Source organism: Histoplasma capsulatum, assembly GCF_000150115.1.
Source record: "Histoplasma capsulatum G186AR genomic scaffold supercont2.21, whole genome shotgun sequence".
Taxonomy (NCBI): Eukaryota; Fungi; Ascomycota; class Eurotiomycetes; order Onygenales; family Ajellomycetaceae; genus Histoplasma; species Histoplasma capsulatum.
This window is the reverse complement of record NW_025544821.1, coordinates 107791-126424: the sequence shown is the minus strand read 5'-3', so window position 1 is coordinate 126424 and position 18634 is coordinate 107791. Positions and strand designations below refer to the sequence as shown.

Genomic DNA, 18634 nt, shown 5'->3' with positions numbered 1-18634 from the left:
TCCCCCTGGCGGAGAAAGTGTGGCTATTTACATTCAATTTACGACGCAAAATCCGAAATTTGGCTACCTCTATTGAGCTTCTATATAGATATCCCTTGCCTGACCCCCGGAGTCTAGCAATTTCACCGCTCAAATACGTTCAATTCCTGTCAGTTGCTTGGTTGTCTGGCAACTTCGCTTCCATTTTTTCATGCGCACCAATCCCGCTTGTTCTAGGACTTCCCTACCCGCATGGTATGCCATTACGGAGTGCAAGCTTTTGCATCTCGTCCAGTTTTGCCACGGTGGGATCTTCGTTTGGAACAGCGAGTGAGTGGAGGAGCATTTCGTTGACGTCCGTGGCGGGCTACTAGGCAGGGAGGCTCCCGATCTTCAGCAGCATTATTCGTTCGCAGGAGGCTTCTTCGTCATCTTCTTCTTCTTCTCTTCTTGTTTATTTCACTTCAACCGTCGTTGAGCGACGGCATGCCTACCAAAATGATTGTTTCAAGCCATAGCTCCCACAACGTGACACTTCGACGGACTCCGACAAGGAGCACCTTTGGTCCAACTCCTCTGTCGAAACAACACCTCCGACTCCCGTTTACTCCTGATTCCCCGCTCCCCTCGCCCAGTTTACCCTCGATAATTCCCCGCCACGGGAAAAAACCGTCCCCGAGATGGCCTAGGAGAGCCTGGCAAGTTTTCAGTTGGGTAATCGGGGTAGTTCTTATTATTTGGTTTGGGTTTTCATGGCAGCAATCGGAGCGTCTCCCCCTTGCTCTCAGTCATGTTCATACCGAGGGTGATCGCCTTGAAATAGTCGGTAGTGATGACCTTCCAAAAGGGCCCCAGCCCAGTGATGGTGATGGACCAACGAGGGCGATCGCGATGGACAATTTCGATACCACACAATCTTGAGTTCCCCTTGCCTCCATCCGCCTACAATCGCCTCTGTTCGCAGGCAGCAGAGCTGTCGCACAATGTGGAAAACATTAAAAATAACAAGCCCGCCTCTACTCCCCATGCTGCACATCATGCGTATTACTGGAATGATAAGAACTTCATGGACATCCCCGACGCAGAACGTAACGGGTTACTTCCTCACTCGCGCTATCATAAACTTTCTCAGAACGGGGTTGGTGTGGTCGGCGGCGGGGTATACACGGAGAGTCCCGACGTGCCAGTTTGCGAGAAGTCCTTGACTTATGTCATGCAGACAGACGATGCCGGGATGGGCGCGACATTAATGGGTTTATGGATGAGTTATGGCTTGGCTCAATACGAAGGAAGGGCGTTCTTTGTCGATGATACCAATTGGGCTTATGGTCGATACACGACATATTTTAAGCACCCACCAATGCCCTCTTGTCGTCCTCCTCCGCAGCCACAACGAGTGCCTTGTCCACATCAAGCCAAACACCTCCTCATATCTTCGGCCACCACAAGCTGGGCCTTTGGGCACGGCTTCAATGAAAAATTCGAAGACGGGCACGGGAGAGGAGTGCAGCGCCAGAAGAAAATATTCGGCTTCCTCCGCAGCGGCTATGAAGCCCTATTCCACCTGAAGGGCAATGATGCTAGGTATCTCGAACTCCGCACGGAAGAACTCAACAGATCAATACGGAGGAAAGGGGGTATTGAAGTTGGGGTCCACGTCCGACACGGCGACTGCCACCCCATGGAATTTCAATACCAAAAGTCCTACCTGCCTTTAGCAACATACACCGACGCTGCGTATGACATGATGATTTCCTTCCACGGTCACAGCGCAACACCCGCTGCGTCATCTGGCCAGGAAACTTCCAAAATCTTAATTGCCTCCGATGACCCGGACGTCTACTCAGCGGCGGAGATGTCCGATGCTGAAAAGGCACAATCGATGATTTCGCTAGTGAGCAAGACCGTACTTGACGCCGCTACAGCTGCGAAAGGCGGGACCGCAGGCATGATGGATGGCAACATAGGCTGGGAAGGCGGGTTTTTCCCTGACATGTTCTGGTCTTTGGGGGCGCCGCCGCCTCCGCGGGCGGAAGGGAGCCCTCCTGCTTCGAAGAATGAACCACACTTGCGCCCACGAAGCATGGAGGTGACCGACACGGAGTCGTTCCGTTTCCACCCGTCCAAAGAAGCGCTGCGTCTGCGCGAGCTGGTTGGGCGGGCGTATCTGCTCGACCTAGCTGTGCTGGGGCAAGCGGATGCTGTTGTTTGTGGTGTTAGTAGCATTGGGTGTCGGTTGCTAGCTGTTATGTTGGGATGGGATAAGGCTATTGAGCAAGAGAGGTGGAAGAATGTCGATGGGACGTGGCATTGGAAGGGGATTATATGGTAAAACTTGTCTGGCATTGATTTTTTTTTTTTTTTTTTTTTGTTTTCCCTTTTTCAGGCGTCTTGATTCTTTGCAGCGAGCATCCTTTCCTTCATCTCACGAAGTTTCATGTCTCTTTTTTTTCATGTTTTTTTCTTCCACTCGGTCGTTGGCTACACTTAGGAGGACATCTTATTGTCTAACAAGGGTTTTGCAATGGCGCACAGTTGAAAAGGGTTATATCATGTCAGCTATCGATGCAAAGGACGCGAAGAACGACTTATGATAGCCAAGCAAGCACTAGACGGTCAAATAAAAATACTCTATGATCTTCGTTATGTATCTCTCTGACGATGATTTCCACTGACAAGTATAGAAGGAAAAACAGGCTAACCCAGCAAAAAGCTCCAAGTCGAATCGTCAGACCCAAAAATCACCCGGCCCGCTTTCCTTCGCAGAAGAGTGAAAAGAAGATATATGTTAAAATGCATGCCAGAACAACTCACCCACATCTAATCCTCCAATCCAATCAGTCCGACCACAACCAGTGAAGTCCCCCGCTATTTTACGCGACAATTTCCAACTCCGATGTCCTCTCCGTAGCAAACAAACCACGATACTCCTCCCACAATCGCTGGAGCTCACGCACATACCTTGCATGCAGCTCATCAACATACGTCTCCTCAATCTTCGCCCGATCATGCTGTTGCACAACCTGGATCGGTCTACCCACGACAATATTCAACGGACGACGATAGGGCATCAGGCCAACATCATAATTGAACACGCCACGGGCATGAAACAGGGGCACGGTGAAGCCCATCGTTCGTTTAATGAGAAGCTGAACCCTACGGATGAGTGGGTGTTGATCGGAGGAGACCTGTTCGTAGAGTTCGTTTTCGCCGAAGGCGAGCACGGGGACGAGATCTGCCCCCGTGCGGATGGCGAGCTTGACGAATCCCTTGCGGCGTTTGAGGACGAGGCGGATGGCATGGGGTTGTGCATCGAGCGACTCGCTAGCCCCTCCGACGACGATGGTGATAGCGCGGCCCATGCCAGCGTTGTCGAGGCCGCCTTTTGAAAGGAGGTTTTCGCAGGACTCACGGGAGACGCTACCCAGGCCCATGGCGAGAGCGTAGTCACGGTAGAAGGGGAGGCGGAAGTTGGAGTCAAGGGTGAGGAGGGTGTTGGTGATTCCTGGAAAGAGGGTAGAGAAGCCTAGGGCTTCAGTCCCGAAAGCGGCGAAAGCGCCGTGGGAGATGATGCCGTGGGGATGGTAGCCGAAAATGTATTTGCGGGTAGGGGGGAGGGGAACAGAGCGGTGGAGACGCGCGGGGAAGTAGGATGCAAAGTAATTCCAGATGCGGAGTGAGCGGAGAAAGGAGCTACGGCGGCTCAGAGTGCCAGAGGTTGCGGTATCGGAGAACAGAGAAATATAGACCAGGTAGGGGAGGAGGAGAGGCCAGAAGAGCGGGATGGCGCAGGAGAAGAAGAAGGCGGTTAGGAAGATGGGCATGGAGATGGTGTGGCAGAGGACGATGAGGGTTTGGAGCCGCCTGTCAAGGCCGATGTTCAGTGGGGCCCAGCGCAAGCTACAAACCACTCACACACACGTGTATATACGTAGAGAATATTTAGTATATCGGAGTAAAGAGAACCATGGCACTTGTAGCAGTACCCAAAGAAGGAAAACAGGAACTAGGGGATTTCATACCCGATGCGTTCAGAAGCCCCTGGGCGGCTTTTATTACTGGGACTGTTCCTTGGGCCACTTCCCTGGGAGCCATTTGCCCTGTTTGACCTTGAGTCCCAGCGGTGGGTATGGGCTCCGCGCGGCAGAGGAGATGATGTGAGTCCATTCCGCTGAGGGAGGCCTTGCGTACCTAATGACGGCGCTGCGGAGGGTTGGCTATCTATCTGGCGCGGGGATCCGCTGTTCTGGAAAGCTGAGTTGTCGGACATTCCACGTTCACGGGACACAACGGCTTGGACATAGGACATTGGGGGCAATCCAAGCGCAGCCCGATCCTCAGGCAGTGAAGGCTCCGCGCTCAAATGAGCGGAGGGGGATGGAGAGCGGGAACGCATGATTTTGTGTTTCCGGCAGGGAGCGGAGAGAGAGCTCCAGGTAAGCAAGGTCTAGTCTAGGAATAAAGGAGCTCCCATGGCAGCAAGGCGAGGAAGAGAGAGCGCACGAGGGCTGAGAGGAAATAGCAGGAGTGCAGATATCCCAGAGAGCAGAAAGTCTCAGCGACCAGACATCGTCCCAAGGTTGAAGGTTGAAGGTTGATTGATATAGAAGACGAGGATGAAGTCATACGCAGGCTTGGCGGGACTTGGCGATGACATCATGGGAGTGAGATATAACATCGCCAAATACGGGATACAGATCTGATTATCGGCGAAGAAAAGGAAAAGAAGACGGCGTTGTTGTTGTTGTTGTATTTGACTATGAGTATCATGGACATTATGGCTACGTTTCTCTATCCTATTTCCCCCTCAAGTGAGCGTTCGCTGCAGCAGTCGTTGGGCATTGAATGTAGATGAGCCATCCAGCACTCATTTTCATCTCCTCCATCAAGCAAGAAACCAGATCTTCCAGTCCCCTTGCGCTCACAACCCAAACATTTCAATCCACATCTTCCTATACTCCCGCATGATAATAGCCTCAAACTCGAAGATCCCTGCCTGCAATGCTCGCTCCTCGAACACCACGGATCCCCCAAACTCTGCTTCCAACAGGCTGCCCAGTTGATCCTCAAATCGACCCAACATGAGCACGTAATATGGATGCAGCGGTTCCCCTATCCTCCACCCTTCGTCCGGCGGTGCCACTGGCTGTAACATCGTCTGCTGCAGTGCAACATTCGCCGCTGACCTATGCACCGTATTGTTCGCTGTCGTTTTGATGGCAATGGTCGTCGTTGCAGTCGCCGATCCCGGCCCGAATCCCCTTGCCTGCTTGCCCCAGTCTGCGCGGATATTGTCCAGGACACTGCGAGAGTGTTTGAGCCACTCAGCATAGAAGGCATCTTTGGTCATTAGTGTCGGGGCCCCCTGGTGTTGATGTTGCTGGAGCTGGAGCTGCTCGTAGAAGTTGACAAAAAACGTGCTGAGGATTTGCGTATAGTACGGGTGGAGTGGATCGCCAGGCGCCCAGACAGAAGGTGGCGGGGAATCCGGGAAGCGTATGGATTCTTGGTAAGCTCTCGCGGCGAGGGCATAGAATGAGTCTATCGGAATGATAGTGGTGGCGTTTGGTCGTGGTGGTGACGCAGTGGTTATATTGTTGTTAATGCGAGGAGGGGAGAGACAGCTGCCTGAGAGATTATCCTATATGTTCAGATGCAGAGTCAATATTGCCAAAAGCAACGGGACTGACAAAGCTAACAATCTATATATATGCTTGCTTATAGCCATCCCTGCAGGGTTATATGGGTGGATACTACTGCTTGATGTTGAATCGGCATTCATCAAGTCAAGACTCACAATTCTCAACCCAAGCTCTCGCTTGTCATTCTCCATTTGGTCCCGAACTGATGATCCACGGACGTTTTCTGCTATCGCTCCGCCCTCGAAGCTGATCAGCCAGGGACTGGGCCTAGGGTCGGAAAGAATCCTGTCGCCCATGTTTTCCGCTGGGACGTGTTAGGAAGATTCAGAGGATGGCCAGGAACCCAGATGTAAAAGAAGACGCACCCGACGAACCAAATAAGGAAGAACTCCAGCCTTGGTGTATGTTTTTGTTTACATACATATTCATTGCAGTGTTGCCGTGTTATAGGGGAGAGGTTGTCAAGACAACTTCTCCTATTCACTTTTCTCAAGTAGCTCCTGTCACCGGCGCTGTATGGCGTGTAATATGAATTCAATTCAAATTAAGAGGTAGTAAATAACGGGAAGATGTTTGTCAACTTGTAATAAACAGGCTTGTAAATTTTAGAATCGCAGCTCTACGATCTGCTAGTGGTAAGGAACAGAGAAGTTGGATCATGGAATGCTAGCAAAACAACCAAATGAACATGGAAACAAAGCAGAGCCAGTAGCCGCGCAGGCTGAGTTCCAAAAGGATATCCCGGATGTACATTATGTACATTGTAATGTAATGCAGAGGACCCCTATCTGGCTAGCACTTCACCATAAATATCTAGAAGGTAAAATCAGCAATGGACGGGATGGCTCAACAGGAAAACAAATATATGTGAAAATTTACCTCGCTGATAGATTTCGAATCCATCAGAGCCAGCTTCTTTTGCTGTATATGCCGACCCCGGGTAAACTGGCGACCCATCGGCCTATGCTCCCTAATCTTGCGGATACTCTCATTTTTCGCTGAAGATCTTGACTCTTGTTCTTCCTGTGGCGCAGAGCGGGTATCTGGAGGTAAATAATCATCGTGTATTTCTGTATTACTAGGTTCTGGATCCTTTTGTTTTCGTTTTTTCCGCTTTTTTTGGATTTTATCGACGAGTGCATCTCCTGAGGATGTCCCCTGATCAGCACACGAGGAGCCATCGCTTGACTTTTTCTTCTTTTTTTTCTCTTTCTTATCCTTCCTTTTCCTCTTTGGTGATTGCTCAGCAAGATCCAAGCCAGTATCATCACCCCTGGCTCTTCGTTTCTCCTTCTTGCGTGCCTTCTTCGGCCTTTTCTCCGATTTCAATTCATCATGCGAGATTTGAGGCGTTTGTACTTCCTCACCACCAGCGCTCTTCACATCCGCAAGCGCCTGGATTTTCTCATGCACCAGTAGACCCCCGCTCACAAACTGCATTGTCTTCCACCTTTTCTCAACAAAATTAGCCAGCTGCCGGGCATGTCTTTTCTTCTGCTCCTTTTCCAGCTCCTCATCACTCTTTCCATTAAGCCGGCCCAGTAATCCCTGGAAAGCATCCAAGCCAGTTGGCTCGTCCTCCGCACGAAGTTTGGCGCCCAGTCCTAGATTATCATCCTTTAGAATGACACGGATATGGCCAGCACTGCCGGCGGTGAAGTGGTCCGCATGGGCGGCGTTGGAGGCCCCTAGGAAGCTGCCAGGCGTCCAGCCCTGGGCACTCATGATCTTGTGGCCATAACCGGAAGTCGAGCGGGACCAAGCTGTATTGTTGGGGTCGTGGGAGATTTTGGTCCTCCTGGGGTGAGAGATAAACTGAGTTAGCAGGGGATGTTGGAGGGGGACGGGCACAGATTGGGACAATTAGTTACTGACTTTCGAGGGCCGGCTAACCCCATTGTAGGCTGCGGGGATTGACGGAAGCTGGAGGGGTAATGTCCTGGAGATATACTTTGTTTCTTTCGAGAAAAAAAAATATATATATAAATTTGCTGGCGAATGTCCACGTGACCACAAGCTGGTTTTTCGGACAAGCTTTTCTTTTCCTTCTAGAGAGCAAAGATTCGTGGGTTTGTCCAACTTGGCTCTAGATTTCCTTCAACATCCAACAGCGCCCAATCAATATAACAGTTTCAAGCTCTGATCCTAGGCACTTATGGCAGGCAAGAAACTTCCACCTCGCCGGCATGGACGCCCATCAAGAGCAGCCACTTCGAGGAGCGACCCGGACCATGAACCAGCCAGCATCTCGTCAACTCCTGCTGATCTGCTCAAGGACCTGAACAGTGCTGTGAGAGGCACGCCTGCATACCTAACTTGTTGCTTGTTGCTTGTTACTACTGCTTTAAAAGCCCAATGTTCGCAGGAGCCAGCCTGACCCTATCATTTCTCACAGGTTGACAAGCGCAACAAGGATAAATGGCAGAAACTCCGTATGCAGCATAGAGCTCGAGTCAAGAAGACTGAGGAAGGGATTCAGTCAATGGCTCATTCCAATAAATTGGCCCTGTGGGTTCTTAAGATACTTGCTTCTAGCTTGCGTTCAATTGCGTTGATAGAATACATTTCAATGTCGCTAGATCGACAAATTTCGCTAACGATACTATCCCTTTCCGCATAGCATGAAACGCCGCAAAGCTCAGATCAAACAGCTGGCAGAACTTGTCAAGAAGAGGATAGAGCTCGAGGCAGAGATCGTGGCCGATATGCAGACACTCAGCGATTTGTATGAAGCTGCTAGTGGCGAATTACAAACTATTTTGACGAGCCGGCTATCCCGCCTCAAATGAATGACAAAAATCAGCGGCCTATGAATGGATTATGGATGTATTTTTACGATTTATCAATATAGTCCTCGATAAGAGCGATTTATGAGGGTACGGGAACTCCATTGCTTGACGTTTAGAGCATTACTTCGCGCGGGCGTTCCTTGGTGTCGGAGATGGTCATCTACAGATTGTTAGGCGTCTATATGGGATGGCGTTTTATACTCGCACCTTTGTTTCTATCTTTGATACACCCTCCACAGTTGCGTGTTTAATGGATGCGAAGGGACTGATGGATGGCATGTCTCAAGACCCTTGAGAGGGATATGGCCTCCCCTACAGATGTGTATCCGTTATGGGTCTATCTATATATTTAGCCACTTTGTGTGTTCTTTATACAAAGACCAAATTTATTACCACGATGCATTTACGCCGGCCTCCTGACTTACAGCTTAAAATCCGTTTCCATACTGTGCCCCTCGGCTTCTGGCGAAAAGCAAGGGAAATTGCAAGTTAAGATTTAGTACGACGTAAAGGTAGAAAGTATGAAGCAAAGACAATAGAAGTCAAAATAAAATGCGAAAATGCCAAAAACACAAACGCTTCCATCTAGATATAAGGCCCACAGTACCATTGAGCTGCCGGTTGCCCTGCTTGTCGCTGTCTGCCACAGCCAGACATGCTCCATTCATTGCATTGCATTCCGCCACTTCGGCATCGACAAACTCCAACCTTTTTCAACTGCGATAAACGTCAGCCGGAACCAACAGGCCCACACGCCTCTCTATCTCTATATATATATCAATACATACATGCGGCTTTAAACCATCGCATTCTAAACTACACGCCAGGCTGAGAAAATGATAGTAATGCAGTACCTGTTCTTCGAATAACTGGAGGTCAGCCATTCTCGCTGGTCTTCCGGCTTTGGCGGCCAGCTAGGTAGCTGATTGTCCTATACTCCGTACATTATTATTTACTGCTGCCAATTGATTGCATTGCATAGCCGGACAAGACAGAGCCAGAAGCCATGTCGCTGCGAGTTCTCTGTCGAGATCACCCTGATCGCGCGTTAGCATTGATTTCTGACGACCATGCCTTGATCCTTCACCATGTGCCCATCACCTCTGAATCGACCTCAACCGCCTCGTACTCCCATGTTAGCCCTCCGAAATGCCATATCGAATTCGCCGGTCTGGATGCGCTGGACTTGTCGGGCTACAGAATCCTAGGTCGTGCACACGGAACAACCGGGCTGATCGCTCTAAACAGTGATATCTTTCTCTGCACAATATCCCAAGCGACACAGGCCGCCACTGTGCGTCCTGGAGAGACTGTCCAGAGGATTATTAATGTAGAATTTTGTTAGTCTATTCCCAGTCTATTGTTCTATCGTCCCTGATGGTGTTCTTACAATTTTTATCAACAGACTGTTTGAACCGCTCCGATTATGATAATAATGTGGATTATGAATCCAGATCAACCTTTGCATATCCCTCTGACGATGGTGACTACGGAACTGGCTATGAAGGCCGCGAGGTTATCACCGAAACTCCGTTCCTCCCTCTGAAGAAGCTCCTTAGCGATGGTAGCTTTTACTTCAGTGTTGACTTCAATCTCACTGACCGCCTTCAAGATAGGTATTTTTACTCACGGTCGTGCTAGAACAAAAAAGAGAGAAATGATTGTAAACTAATCGATTGATTAATAGAGCTGAGGAGATTTCTTCTTTTGATATTGACAGCCTTGATAGGGACTTCTTATGGAACTCTTTTATGATCGAGCCCCTGTTGCTGTTTCGCAGCCATTTGTTGGAAGCTGAGCGGGTCACTCTCGACTCATGCAGGATATTGACCACAGCAATTCGCGGCTTTGTTCACACGTTAACTATCCCCGCGTCGACACCTCTGTTGAGGTCTTCTCATTCGAATTTACCCTCGAGTTTGACCCTGATATCGCGCCTCTCCTCTCGAAGGGCCGGAACCAGGTTCAATTCTCGCGGTATCGACGACGAGGGGAATGTTTCTAATTTCGTAGAAACCGAGACCGTAGTATGGATTCCGCCGGGAATGTGTTTCTCGTATACGCAGGTCCGGGGATCCCTTCCAATTTTCTGGGAACAAAGCGTTGCGATAGGAGGGCAGAAAATTCAAGTTACCAGGTCCACAGACGCCTCCCAACCTGCGTTCGACAAACATTTTGACAATCTGTCTTTGACTTATGGCGCTGTGCATGTAGTAAATCTGCTTACGGAACTAAAGCCTGGGGAGGCAGAATTGTCAGAACGATACCGATATCACATTTCTCGAAGCCCATTAAGGCATGGCCGTGATCCCAATACATCATCAGAACATCATCTTCTACGGGCGACAGATTTCGATTTCCATGCGGAAACCAGGGGACCTGCAGGCTACCAAAGCGCATCCATAATTCGTCATTTGATTCAAGATTCGGCCGACGCATTTGCGTTCTTTTTATGTACAGATGTCCCCCAGAAGGAAGAAACCTTGATCTCGACAGATGATGCAAACAACGGCCTGACGGTTGTTCTTCAGCAGCAGGGGGTTTTCCGGACAAATTGCTTGGATTGCCTTGATAGGACAAATCTTGTTCAGACCATTATCAGTCGCATGGCTCTTGAATCGTTTTTGGAACAGCAAGGTGGGAAAACCTCTGATGACTTTTGGAGGCGGCATTCAACCCTGTGGGCAGACAACGGTGACAACCTGTCCAAAATATACGCTGGCTCTGGTGCTTTAAAATCGTCATACACCCGGCATGGCAAGATGTCGCTCGCAGGTGCATTTGCAGATATACGAAAAAGCGCAGCTCGCTTATATATGAATACTTTCACCGACAGTGCGAGACAAAACACTATAGACCTCCTTCTGGGTACTTTAACTGGACAGAGTACCGTGCATCTCTATGACCCCATCAGTGATTCCGTGAACAGAGCTCTCAGGCAACGAGCACTAGAGTATACTTCCTCGAAAACAGTACGAATATGGGTCGGAACATTCAACCTCAACGGGCGAACCAATGGCGCCAACGGGACAAACCTATCGCCTTGGTTATTGCCGCAACTGGACAACTTACAGGAGACTCCCTCGATATTCGCCATCGGGTTCCAAGAAATTGTCGAGCTCAGCCCGCAACAGATTATGTCAACTGATCCCGGGAATCGAATGATATGGGAGAACGCCGTTAAGCATACCTTAAATGACTACGCTAATAGGAAGGGTGAGAGCGAATATGTCTTGCTTCGAAGTGGCCAACTTGTCGGCACGGCTTTATTGATCTTTGTTAAATCGGAATTGCTCTCCGAGATAAAAGTTGTTGAGGGTAGTGTGAAGAAGGTATAATGTCCTTACCTCAATATGTCCATGTCATTCCTAGTTTGCTTCGACTGACATATAGATAAGACTGGCATGTCCGGAATGGCCGGTAACAAAGGTGGCTGCGCCATTCGTTTCCAGTATTCGAACACTCGGATATGTTTTGTTACAGCACACCTTGCGGCTGGATTTTCGAATTACGATGAGCGGAATAGAGATTATCAGACAATCAACCAAGGGCTCCGTTTCCAAAGAAATCGATCGATCGAAGACCATGACACCATAATATGGCTCGGGGACTTCAATTACAGAATTGGTTTGCCGGATGATACTGTGCGGGGGCTTATAAAAGCAGGAGACTTCGAGTCCCTATATTCACATGATCAGGTATCTCTCTGTGGAACGGGGCAGCATAATTGATCTTTTTCTGACTGCTATACAGCTCAATCTACAAATGGTTGCCGGCCTCACATTTCCCTTTTACTCAGAAGCACGAATCACATTCCCTCCGACATATAAGTATGACAACGGCACTGACCAATATGACACATCGTATGTTATTTCACCTTGAAACAGTCGGATTCAAACATTATGCTAATCGATCGCAGAGAAAAAGCTCGTACTCCAGCCTGGTGTGACAGGATTCTGTGGAAGGGCGCAAACATTCGCCTGCTGGAGTATAACGCCGCACCTTTGAAATTCTCAGACCATCGTCCTGTATACGCAACCTTTGATTGCGAAATAAGCATAGTGAATGAAAATCTGAAAGAGCATATACGCAGGCAACTTTACGAGGCTGAACAGGATCGAGTGGCGAATGGTCGTGAGATGGATTCCGGGTCGGAGGAGACGGACGATGAGGATGACCAAGATTTGATAGGGTTTGATGCTATCGACCCGTATCTCCCACCAGCTAGCTCTGACCGTCATAAATGGTGGCTCGACCAAGGTAACTAAGCATCCTACCTGTCTGAGTTTGCTATTTACTCGTTCTAACCCACACTAGGTCTCCCAGCCAAATCGACCTTAAAGCCACCGTCTGGTTTCATGGTTAACCAACACCGGCCTCCTAATCCGTTTTCTACAACCGCAGAATCGGATTGGATTCACATTCCTTACCCTGACACTTCTCCCGCTAAAAGCCAAGTAGATGGCACTTCAGAAATTGAGAAACCAAGAGTCCCACGACCAGCAACTTCTTTGCGAAATGAGCCCCTAATCGACTTTGAAAAAGAAGACGACCCATCCCCAAACTCCTTAGTATCAAGTAAGAGTTTGTCAGGCTTGGTAATTTCTAGCAACGGAGAAGTAGGTGTACCCAAGAAACGAGCTCCTCCCGTCCCTACGAAACCGTTATCTATGAGTACGGGCCTGGCGCGAAGTCCGAGTACGGCCGTATTTGCAAATGCAAGCCCCAGCCACCACTCTCAAGTGTCCTCAACGCCGATTTCCCTGGAACCCCGGATGACAGCAACACGAGCCACCCAGACGAGAGCTGGACCTCATATGCTCCGGCACGAAACGTCGGAAGATCGGAACATGAATTCGTTCGTCTCAGGAAGCTACCATCGTGCAAATCTACCAGGTGTAGAGCCACGAGGGCTGAATCCTGAAAAGGCCTACGTCGACGGTGCCGCTAGCTCCAAAGTGGGGAGCGAGTTGCCGCCTCGTCCGCCTCCTAGGCGATCGGCAACAGCTGCTGATCGGCCCAGCCCGTCGGCGACGAATCATTCAGATGTGCAACGTGACGGTAGCATAGCCGGACGTAAGCCGTTACGTTTGCAGGGGTGAATGGAAGGTGTTAAGAGAGAAGGGGTTTGATTTTAATATTTCGAGCATGTGTGATTTGTCAAAGAAGCGAGGGGGAGATTAGGCTGCATACATGCAGCTTTTTACCCTTTGCAATTGGCATCTGTTTTCTTCATGAACGTAACCTGTTCGAGAGTAAAAGGCTGAGTCCAATACTATCGTGCGGAGCGGTGTATATTGAATTGCCAGGGTAGATGTTGGCGCATTCGGGATTGAGGATTGGGATTCCGTCGCGGCGGAAGAAAAGTTTATGCCTGTTAGTACAGTACATGCATGTTTACTTTTTAATTCACCTGGGTAGCTCGGAATCAATCATATTGTCCAGTGAAAATGCGGTTTGTTTGGTACTGTACATACTCCATAATTGATTGCACAAGACATGTCTACATTATGCCTCATTTTGTTTTTGCTCCATGTTTCTCCCCAACCTGCGGACTTCGTTCAATTCCGTTGTCTCTTTAGCCTGGGTAAGCCGGTTAGATCCAGAACGCTGGTCTCTCAAAGACCCAGGGGGATGAGAGACGGAAGAGGCATATACGTTTTATACGCTCGATTTTGCTTCTAATATTCAGTTAAATATACGGGAATATACGCATAGAGAGAATATTGGAAGCTTTTCGTATATCCAACGGTCGCCCAATGGAGAACCGTCGCTAGTTACATGCTGGTTCCGAGATAGTAGGATTGGAGTTGCAAGGGGTATTAAAATAAGAAACTATGGCTGTCAATCGGTAGAAGATAAAGGAAACCCTTTAGATCCCGTCATCGTGATGGATAGGGGTACACACACTATCATTCATTCAATCATTCAAAGGCAGGAGAGCGATGAGGGTGAGATGACGAAAAGAAACAAGAGGCAGGGCAGGGTATGTAGATTAAGAGGTATAGTAGAAAGGGTCAACAACGCTCAGCACATACAGGAGAATATCAATAAAAAAAATGGAGATATAAGCAGGCAGAGATGGTATCCAAGACATAACGTAACAATTCATCAAAAAGCAGTCAATAGATTTCATAAACCACGTTCAAAAAAAAAAAAAAAAAAGAAAGAAAGAAAGAAAAGAAAGAAGAAGAAGAAACAGCAAAGAAAACATGGCTAATAGAACAAAATATGATATGGACTATTTTCAAGGTCCTTTTTGAGAGCATGAGAAACCAATCCCAAGGTTCGCTCGGGAGGAAAAGCCATGTCTCACTGAAGGCTCCCTCATGTTGCAAAGTGACTGAGGTGGTTTCGAATAAACAACAACACTACATGATGAGCTCAAAAACGGTAATTGTAGCGGAGGCGGCGAGGGTACGAATGAGTGCCCGGTGTATCGTATCGTGGAGCGGGCATAAAGAGAAGCGCTGAGATGAGGACAGGGAACACGGAGAGACGAAGTATTGGACTATTCGCGTGAACAGTTTGATAAAATAACCAATAACGGGGGAATTTGATGGCTTTTCCAGAACAGGATATGGAGGCCACAAAAGCTACCTTCTTTGGTCCAGAGTTGCTATTTCGGCTTCAACACCTTGCATGGGGACAGTTAGCAGCGAATTGAGTTGCCGGCGCGCAAATATAGGGCTTTGGCTCCTCGAGTTTTCATATTAATCAATGTTCGGCTGGTTAAGTGCAGGTGAATTGACGCTGTTGTATTTCAGGAGTCGCTGCCCAGTTGCCTGAGGGGCATTGATTGAAACCAAATTCCAAATTATTTATTCCAGTCAGCTTTACATGCTCTCGTGCTTTTGCTTTCTTTTGTTCGACTTGAGTTGTATATACCCGATCAGTCATCCGTGGTAGTTTCGAAAGGAAAAAGGGCTAAGAAGAGGGTTAGGATCGATGAGAGAGTTCCGAGCTATCTTGTTGCATTGCGGTTAATCAACCTAATCACCCATTACATGACACAGCATTGTTCATCATGCTGCAGCAGCTGAGGCTGCGGGACGACTTCAGGCTTTTTTTCCGCTTTTAAAGGCTTGTTGGGCAGCTTGCCTCTATTCCCTATCATCCACATGGCGAAGGCTCCCGGGTTGGGCTCCCGGGGACGTGGTTTCTTAGGACCGGGAGGCGGCGGCGGTGGTTGTCCATCCGCTGGAATGTGAAGAGCGTCAACAAGTGGCCCTGGGAATGGCAACAGATCCGAAGCCATGAAGACCTCGGCGTCTGGTGGAGGCGGAGGTATGGGTGGTGGAGGAGGAAGAGGAGGGTGCGCACCTGGAGCCTTCGGATCCACGATGGTAACCAGATTGGGGTCGTCCTCTAGTACTTCAGGTAGATCCGGAGACTTGGGCTTTTTAGGCTTTTTGGGCTTGTCCGGGACGGGCCACATGTGCATAGTGATGGCCCAGTCCGGCTCTACTACGGTTTCCCACACTTGTGGGAGGATGATGTCGCCGTTGGGGCCAACTAAATCATAATGGCCCTCTGCAACATGCGGTCCAATTACGTCAACGTGGAGGAATGCTTGCCGGATCAGATCCTCCATACCCTGGGAATTTTACAAGAGCAAGAAAAAAAGATAAGATTAGGCGCTATGGTTTTTATAAACAAAACAAAAAAGAAAAGGAAGGGGACCCGGGGGGCAAGATCTTCCCGGGCCACAGGCGTGACACAAAAGAGTAAAAGGAAAATAAAAGAACTTACGGGCCATGTATTACATAGGTGGAAAGGAAAGCTAAATTTCCTTCCAACAGCGTCTTTGAATTTGATAGGTTTCCTTTTCTCAGTAGACGGTGCTCGGGCGGCCGCCGTGGCAGCCGCAACAGCCTCAGCAGTTTTTATTGCAGCCTCAGCAGTAGCTTTTTCTGTTGCTTCTGCAGCTGCAATAGCGGCGGCTTCTTCCGCAGCTATTTTAGCTTTGGCAGCCTCTTCCGCGGCTTTTATTTCGGCCTCTTTCATCGCTTCTTCTCTAGCGATCTTGCTTGCCTTAGCTGCGGCTTCTTCTGCGATTTTTTTCTCAACTGCAGCACGCTCCTCCGCAATAGCCTTGTCACGGGCGGCCTTTTCGATCGCAGCTTCACGAGCGAGTTCTTTGGCTTCTCGTTCCATTCGTTCCTCGAGAATGAGCTTTTCCAGTCGTGCGATGGCTTCATCTTTGGGATCCGGCTGGGGTGGGGCGGGAGGCGCGGCGGGGGCTGCGGGTGGCGGCGTGGGTTCTTTCGGCGGCGGTGACGGCTGACGTTGAAATTGGTGGAAGAAGTGGGGCGGGGGCATGCCATGGGGGATCGGAGGGAACTGATGGCCGTAAGGGGGAAAGTAAGCAGGGCCTCCGTGCGGACCCCCGTGCGGACTTCCATGAGGACCGCCGGGGGGCATGCCGTAAGGAACCATATCCACAGGGCCAAACTGAGCGGGGGGGAATTGAGAGTGGGGGTGACCAGGCAGCGGATGGGCATGTGGGCTTCTGGGCGGAGGGCTTTCACTCTCATCCCGTGGGGCGGGTGGCGGACGAGATTGGCTCCGCGTACGGCGATGGTGGTGAACGTGATGACGTTGGAGGGGGATAGGCTGTTGGTGCATTTGGTGGTCTTGGCCGTTGAAGAAAGGCGGCGGCATGGGGTGATTCTGTGCTCGCGGATGCGGTGGGAATGGAGGTGGCCCGTAGGGATAATGATGCTGCTGGCCCGGGGGATAATGGCCCATATGGCCATGCATGCCGTTCATATGGCCCATATGTCCCAGCTGTACCAATTGATTCGACGGCATCCCCGGATGCCCGGCGTGTCCTGGCTGCATCACTCCGTGTGGCATAATCCCTTGCGGGGGGTATGGATTGTATGAAGGCGCCGAGACGGAACTCCGGGCATAGCCTCCGGGGGGAGCGGGAGCATGGGGGGCCCAGTACTGGCTTTCAGGCGGACGTCTAGGTGGAGGATAATCGTAATCGTCGCCAGAGTCGACACTCTCCGCCGGCGATGCGGGCGCGGGGGGTTGATGGTGTCTCCTCGACCGAAGCGCGACAGGTTCACGTTCCTGAGGCACATGTCGGCGGGAGGAATGACGGCGGTTGGGCACTGATCGACTGCTGTTATCCACATTGCGATGATGACGGTTCGAGGTTCTTGGTCTGGAGGCCGAATCGGAAGGCTTCAATTCATCGGGGAAGCTCAAATGGTCCCAACTCCCACCGACCTCGTAGTGGTCATAATGGCCATGACTACTTGTTGCCGAGGCCGGGGAGACTTGGACGCCGGTGCCGCTGGACAGTTCCTCGTCGTCGGTTAAGGAGGAATGGTCGGAGCCATGGGAGGTAGCATGATCTATAGTGATGTTTAACCTAAAGGGAGCCAAGGGAGATAAATGTGAGCTAGGCCCTTACCCATGCGACGTTGTTTTCTTTTTTCTTTCCTTTTCATTTCGAAAATTGATTTGTGTTTCTGCGGGCATCAAGGGAGAAGATATAATTACAGTGAGTAGTAAACAGAGGGGAGGGTCGCGGACTTCAACAGATAGCAAGCAACATTTGCGCGAAGGATCCAGCTTTGGATGACGGGGAAAAAACAAAATAAACAAAAAAAAGGGAAGTAAAGATAACAAAAAAAAGACAACTCACGGCATGTGGAATGTAGGAAATATCTGGTCCAAGCTTTTTCCCCACAGAGAAAAAGGCCTGGGCTAGATAAATCTCTGTGCGACGGGCGACCACTTTCTGTAACAGCGGGGCCCAAGGAGTCCAGGACAGGCGGTGCCGACAGGGAAAGGCGAGGTCAGCGTTTCAGGGAATCCAGGATGCGGGTATCAGTCTTTGCGCGAACGAGCAGGATGCCACTAAGAAAGCCACCGGATCAACGGGCTGGAAATCGAGCTTCATAGAGAGACAGCGATCGAAGAGAAAGGCGAGCGCGAATTGGGAATCAGTGAGCTGGGCTCGGAGAAAGAAAACAAAGGAATAGAATAACTACTGGTACATTCGCAAGGGTTAGTTAACAGTTTGTATTAACGATCATAACTTGTAGCAGTCGTAGTAGTGGTTGTAGATAGTGTACATGAATGGCCAAAAACGGAACGGACTGGAATACAGTCGAATGGCGGAACCTAGGACCATCTGAAATAAAAATAATAGCACAGAATATCGAGTCCTTTGTATTTGTATTCTGTACGACGATGCTTGCTGCT

At 49.7% G+C, this 18634-nt stretch overlaps 7 protein-coding genes across 7 annotated transcripts; 3 read left to right on the top strand and 4 right to left on the bottom strand.

The window, feature by feature from the left end:
• Positions 1-465: 465 nt before the first annotated feature.
• HCBG_09099 (uncharacterized protein) lies at positions 466-2311 on the top strand (the record flags this gene model as incomplete). The annotated part of the gene is made up of 2 exons (XM_045436148.1): positions 466-801; positions 827-2311. 2 exons carry the CDS (start codon positions 466-468, stop codon positions 2309-2311), a joined length of 1821 nt encoding a protein of 606 aa, XP_045283136.1.
• A 290-nt stretch (positions 2312-2601) lies between these two features.
• On the bottom strand, positions 2602-4375 carry HCBG_09098 (diacylglycerol O-acyltransferase; the record flags this gene model as incomplete). Its single annotated transcript, XM_045436147.1, has 2 exons — positions 2602-3879; positions 4002-4375. 2 exons carry the CDS (start codon positions 4373-4375, stop codon positions 2853-2855), a joined length of 1401 nt encoding a protein of 466 aa, XP_045283135.1.
• A 525-nt stretch (positions 4376-4900) lies between these two features.
• HCBG_09097 (uncharacterized protein) lies at positions 4901-5917 on the bottom strand (the record flags this gene model as incomplete). The annotated part of the gene is made up of 2 exons (XM_045436146.1): positions 4901-5620; positions 5777-5917. 2 exons carry the CDS (start codon positions 5915-5917, stop codon positions 4901-4903), a joined length of 861 nt encoding a protein of 286 aa, XP_045283134.1.
• Positions 5918-6413: 496 nt separating this feature from the next.
• Positions 6414-7519, bottom strand: HCBG_09096 (G-patch domain-containing protein; the record flags this gene model as incomplete). Its single annotated transcript, XM_045436145.1, has 3 exons — positions 6414-6434; positions 6501-7419; positions 7497-7519. 3 exons carry the CDS (start codon positions 7517-7519, stop codon positions 6414-6416), a joined length of 963 nt encoding a protein of 320 aa, XP_045283133.1.
• Positions 7520-7776: 257 nt separating this feature from the next.
• On the top strand, positions 7777-8410 carry HCBG_09095 (uncharacterized protein; the record flags this gene model as incomplete). Its single annotated transcript, XM_045436144.1, has 3 exons — positions 7777-7911; positions 8017-8129; positions 8242-8410. The coding sequence occupies 3 exons, from the start codon at positions 7777-7779 to the stop codon at positions 8408-8410; spliced, it is 417 nt and encodes a 138-aa protein (XP_045283132.1).
• A 1006-nt stretch (positions 8411-9416) lies between these two features.
• Positions 9417-13857, top strand: HCBG_09094 (SacI domain and endonuclease/exonuclease/phosphatase; the record flags this gene model as incomplete). The annotated part of the gene is made up of 7 exons (XM_045436143.1): positions 9417-9750; positions 9816-10026; positions 10098-11742; positions 11809-12108; positions 12164-12273; positions 12330-12670; positions 12728-13857. The coding sequence occupies 7 exons, from the start codon at positions 9417-9419 to the stop codon at positions 13510-13512; spliced, it is 3726 nt and encodes a 1241-aa protein (XP_045283131.1).
• A 1556-nt stretch (positions 13858-15413) lies between these two features.
• On the bottom strand, positions 15414-17874 carry HCBG_09093 (uncharacterized protein; the record flags this gene model as incomplete). The annotated part of the gene is made up of 3 exons (XM_045436142.1): positions 15414-16007; positions 16163-17778; positions 17838-17874. The coding sequence occupies 3 exons, from the start codon at positions 17872-17874 to the stop codon at positions 15414-15416; spliced, it is 2247 nt and encodes a 748-aa protein (XP_045283130.1).
• Positions 17875-18634: the final 760 nt, after the last annotated feature.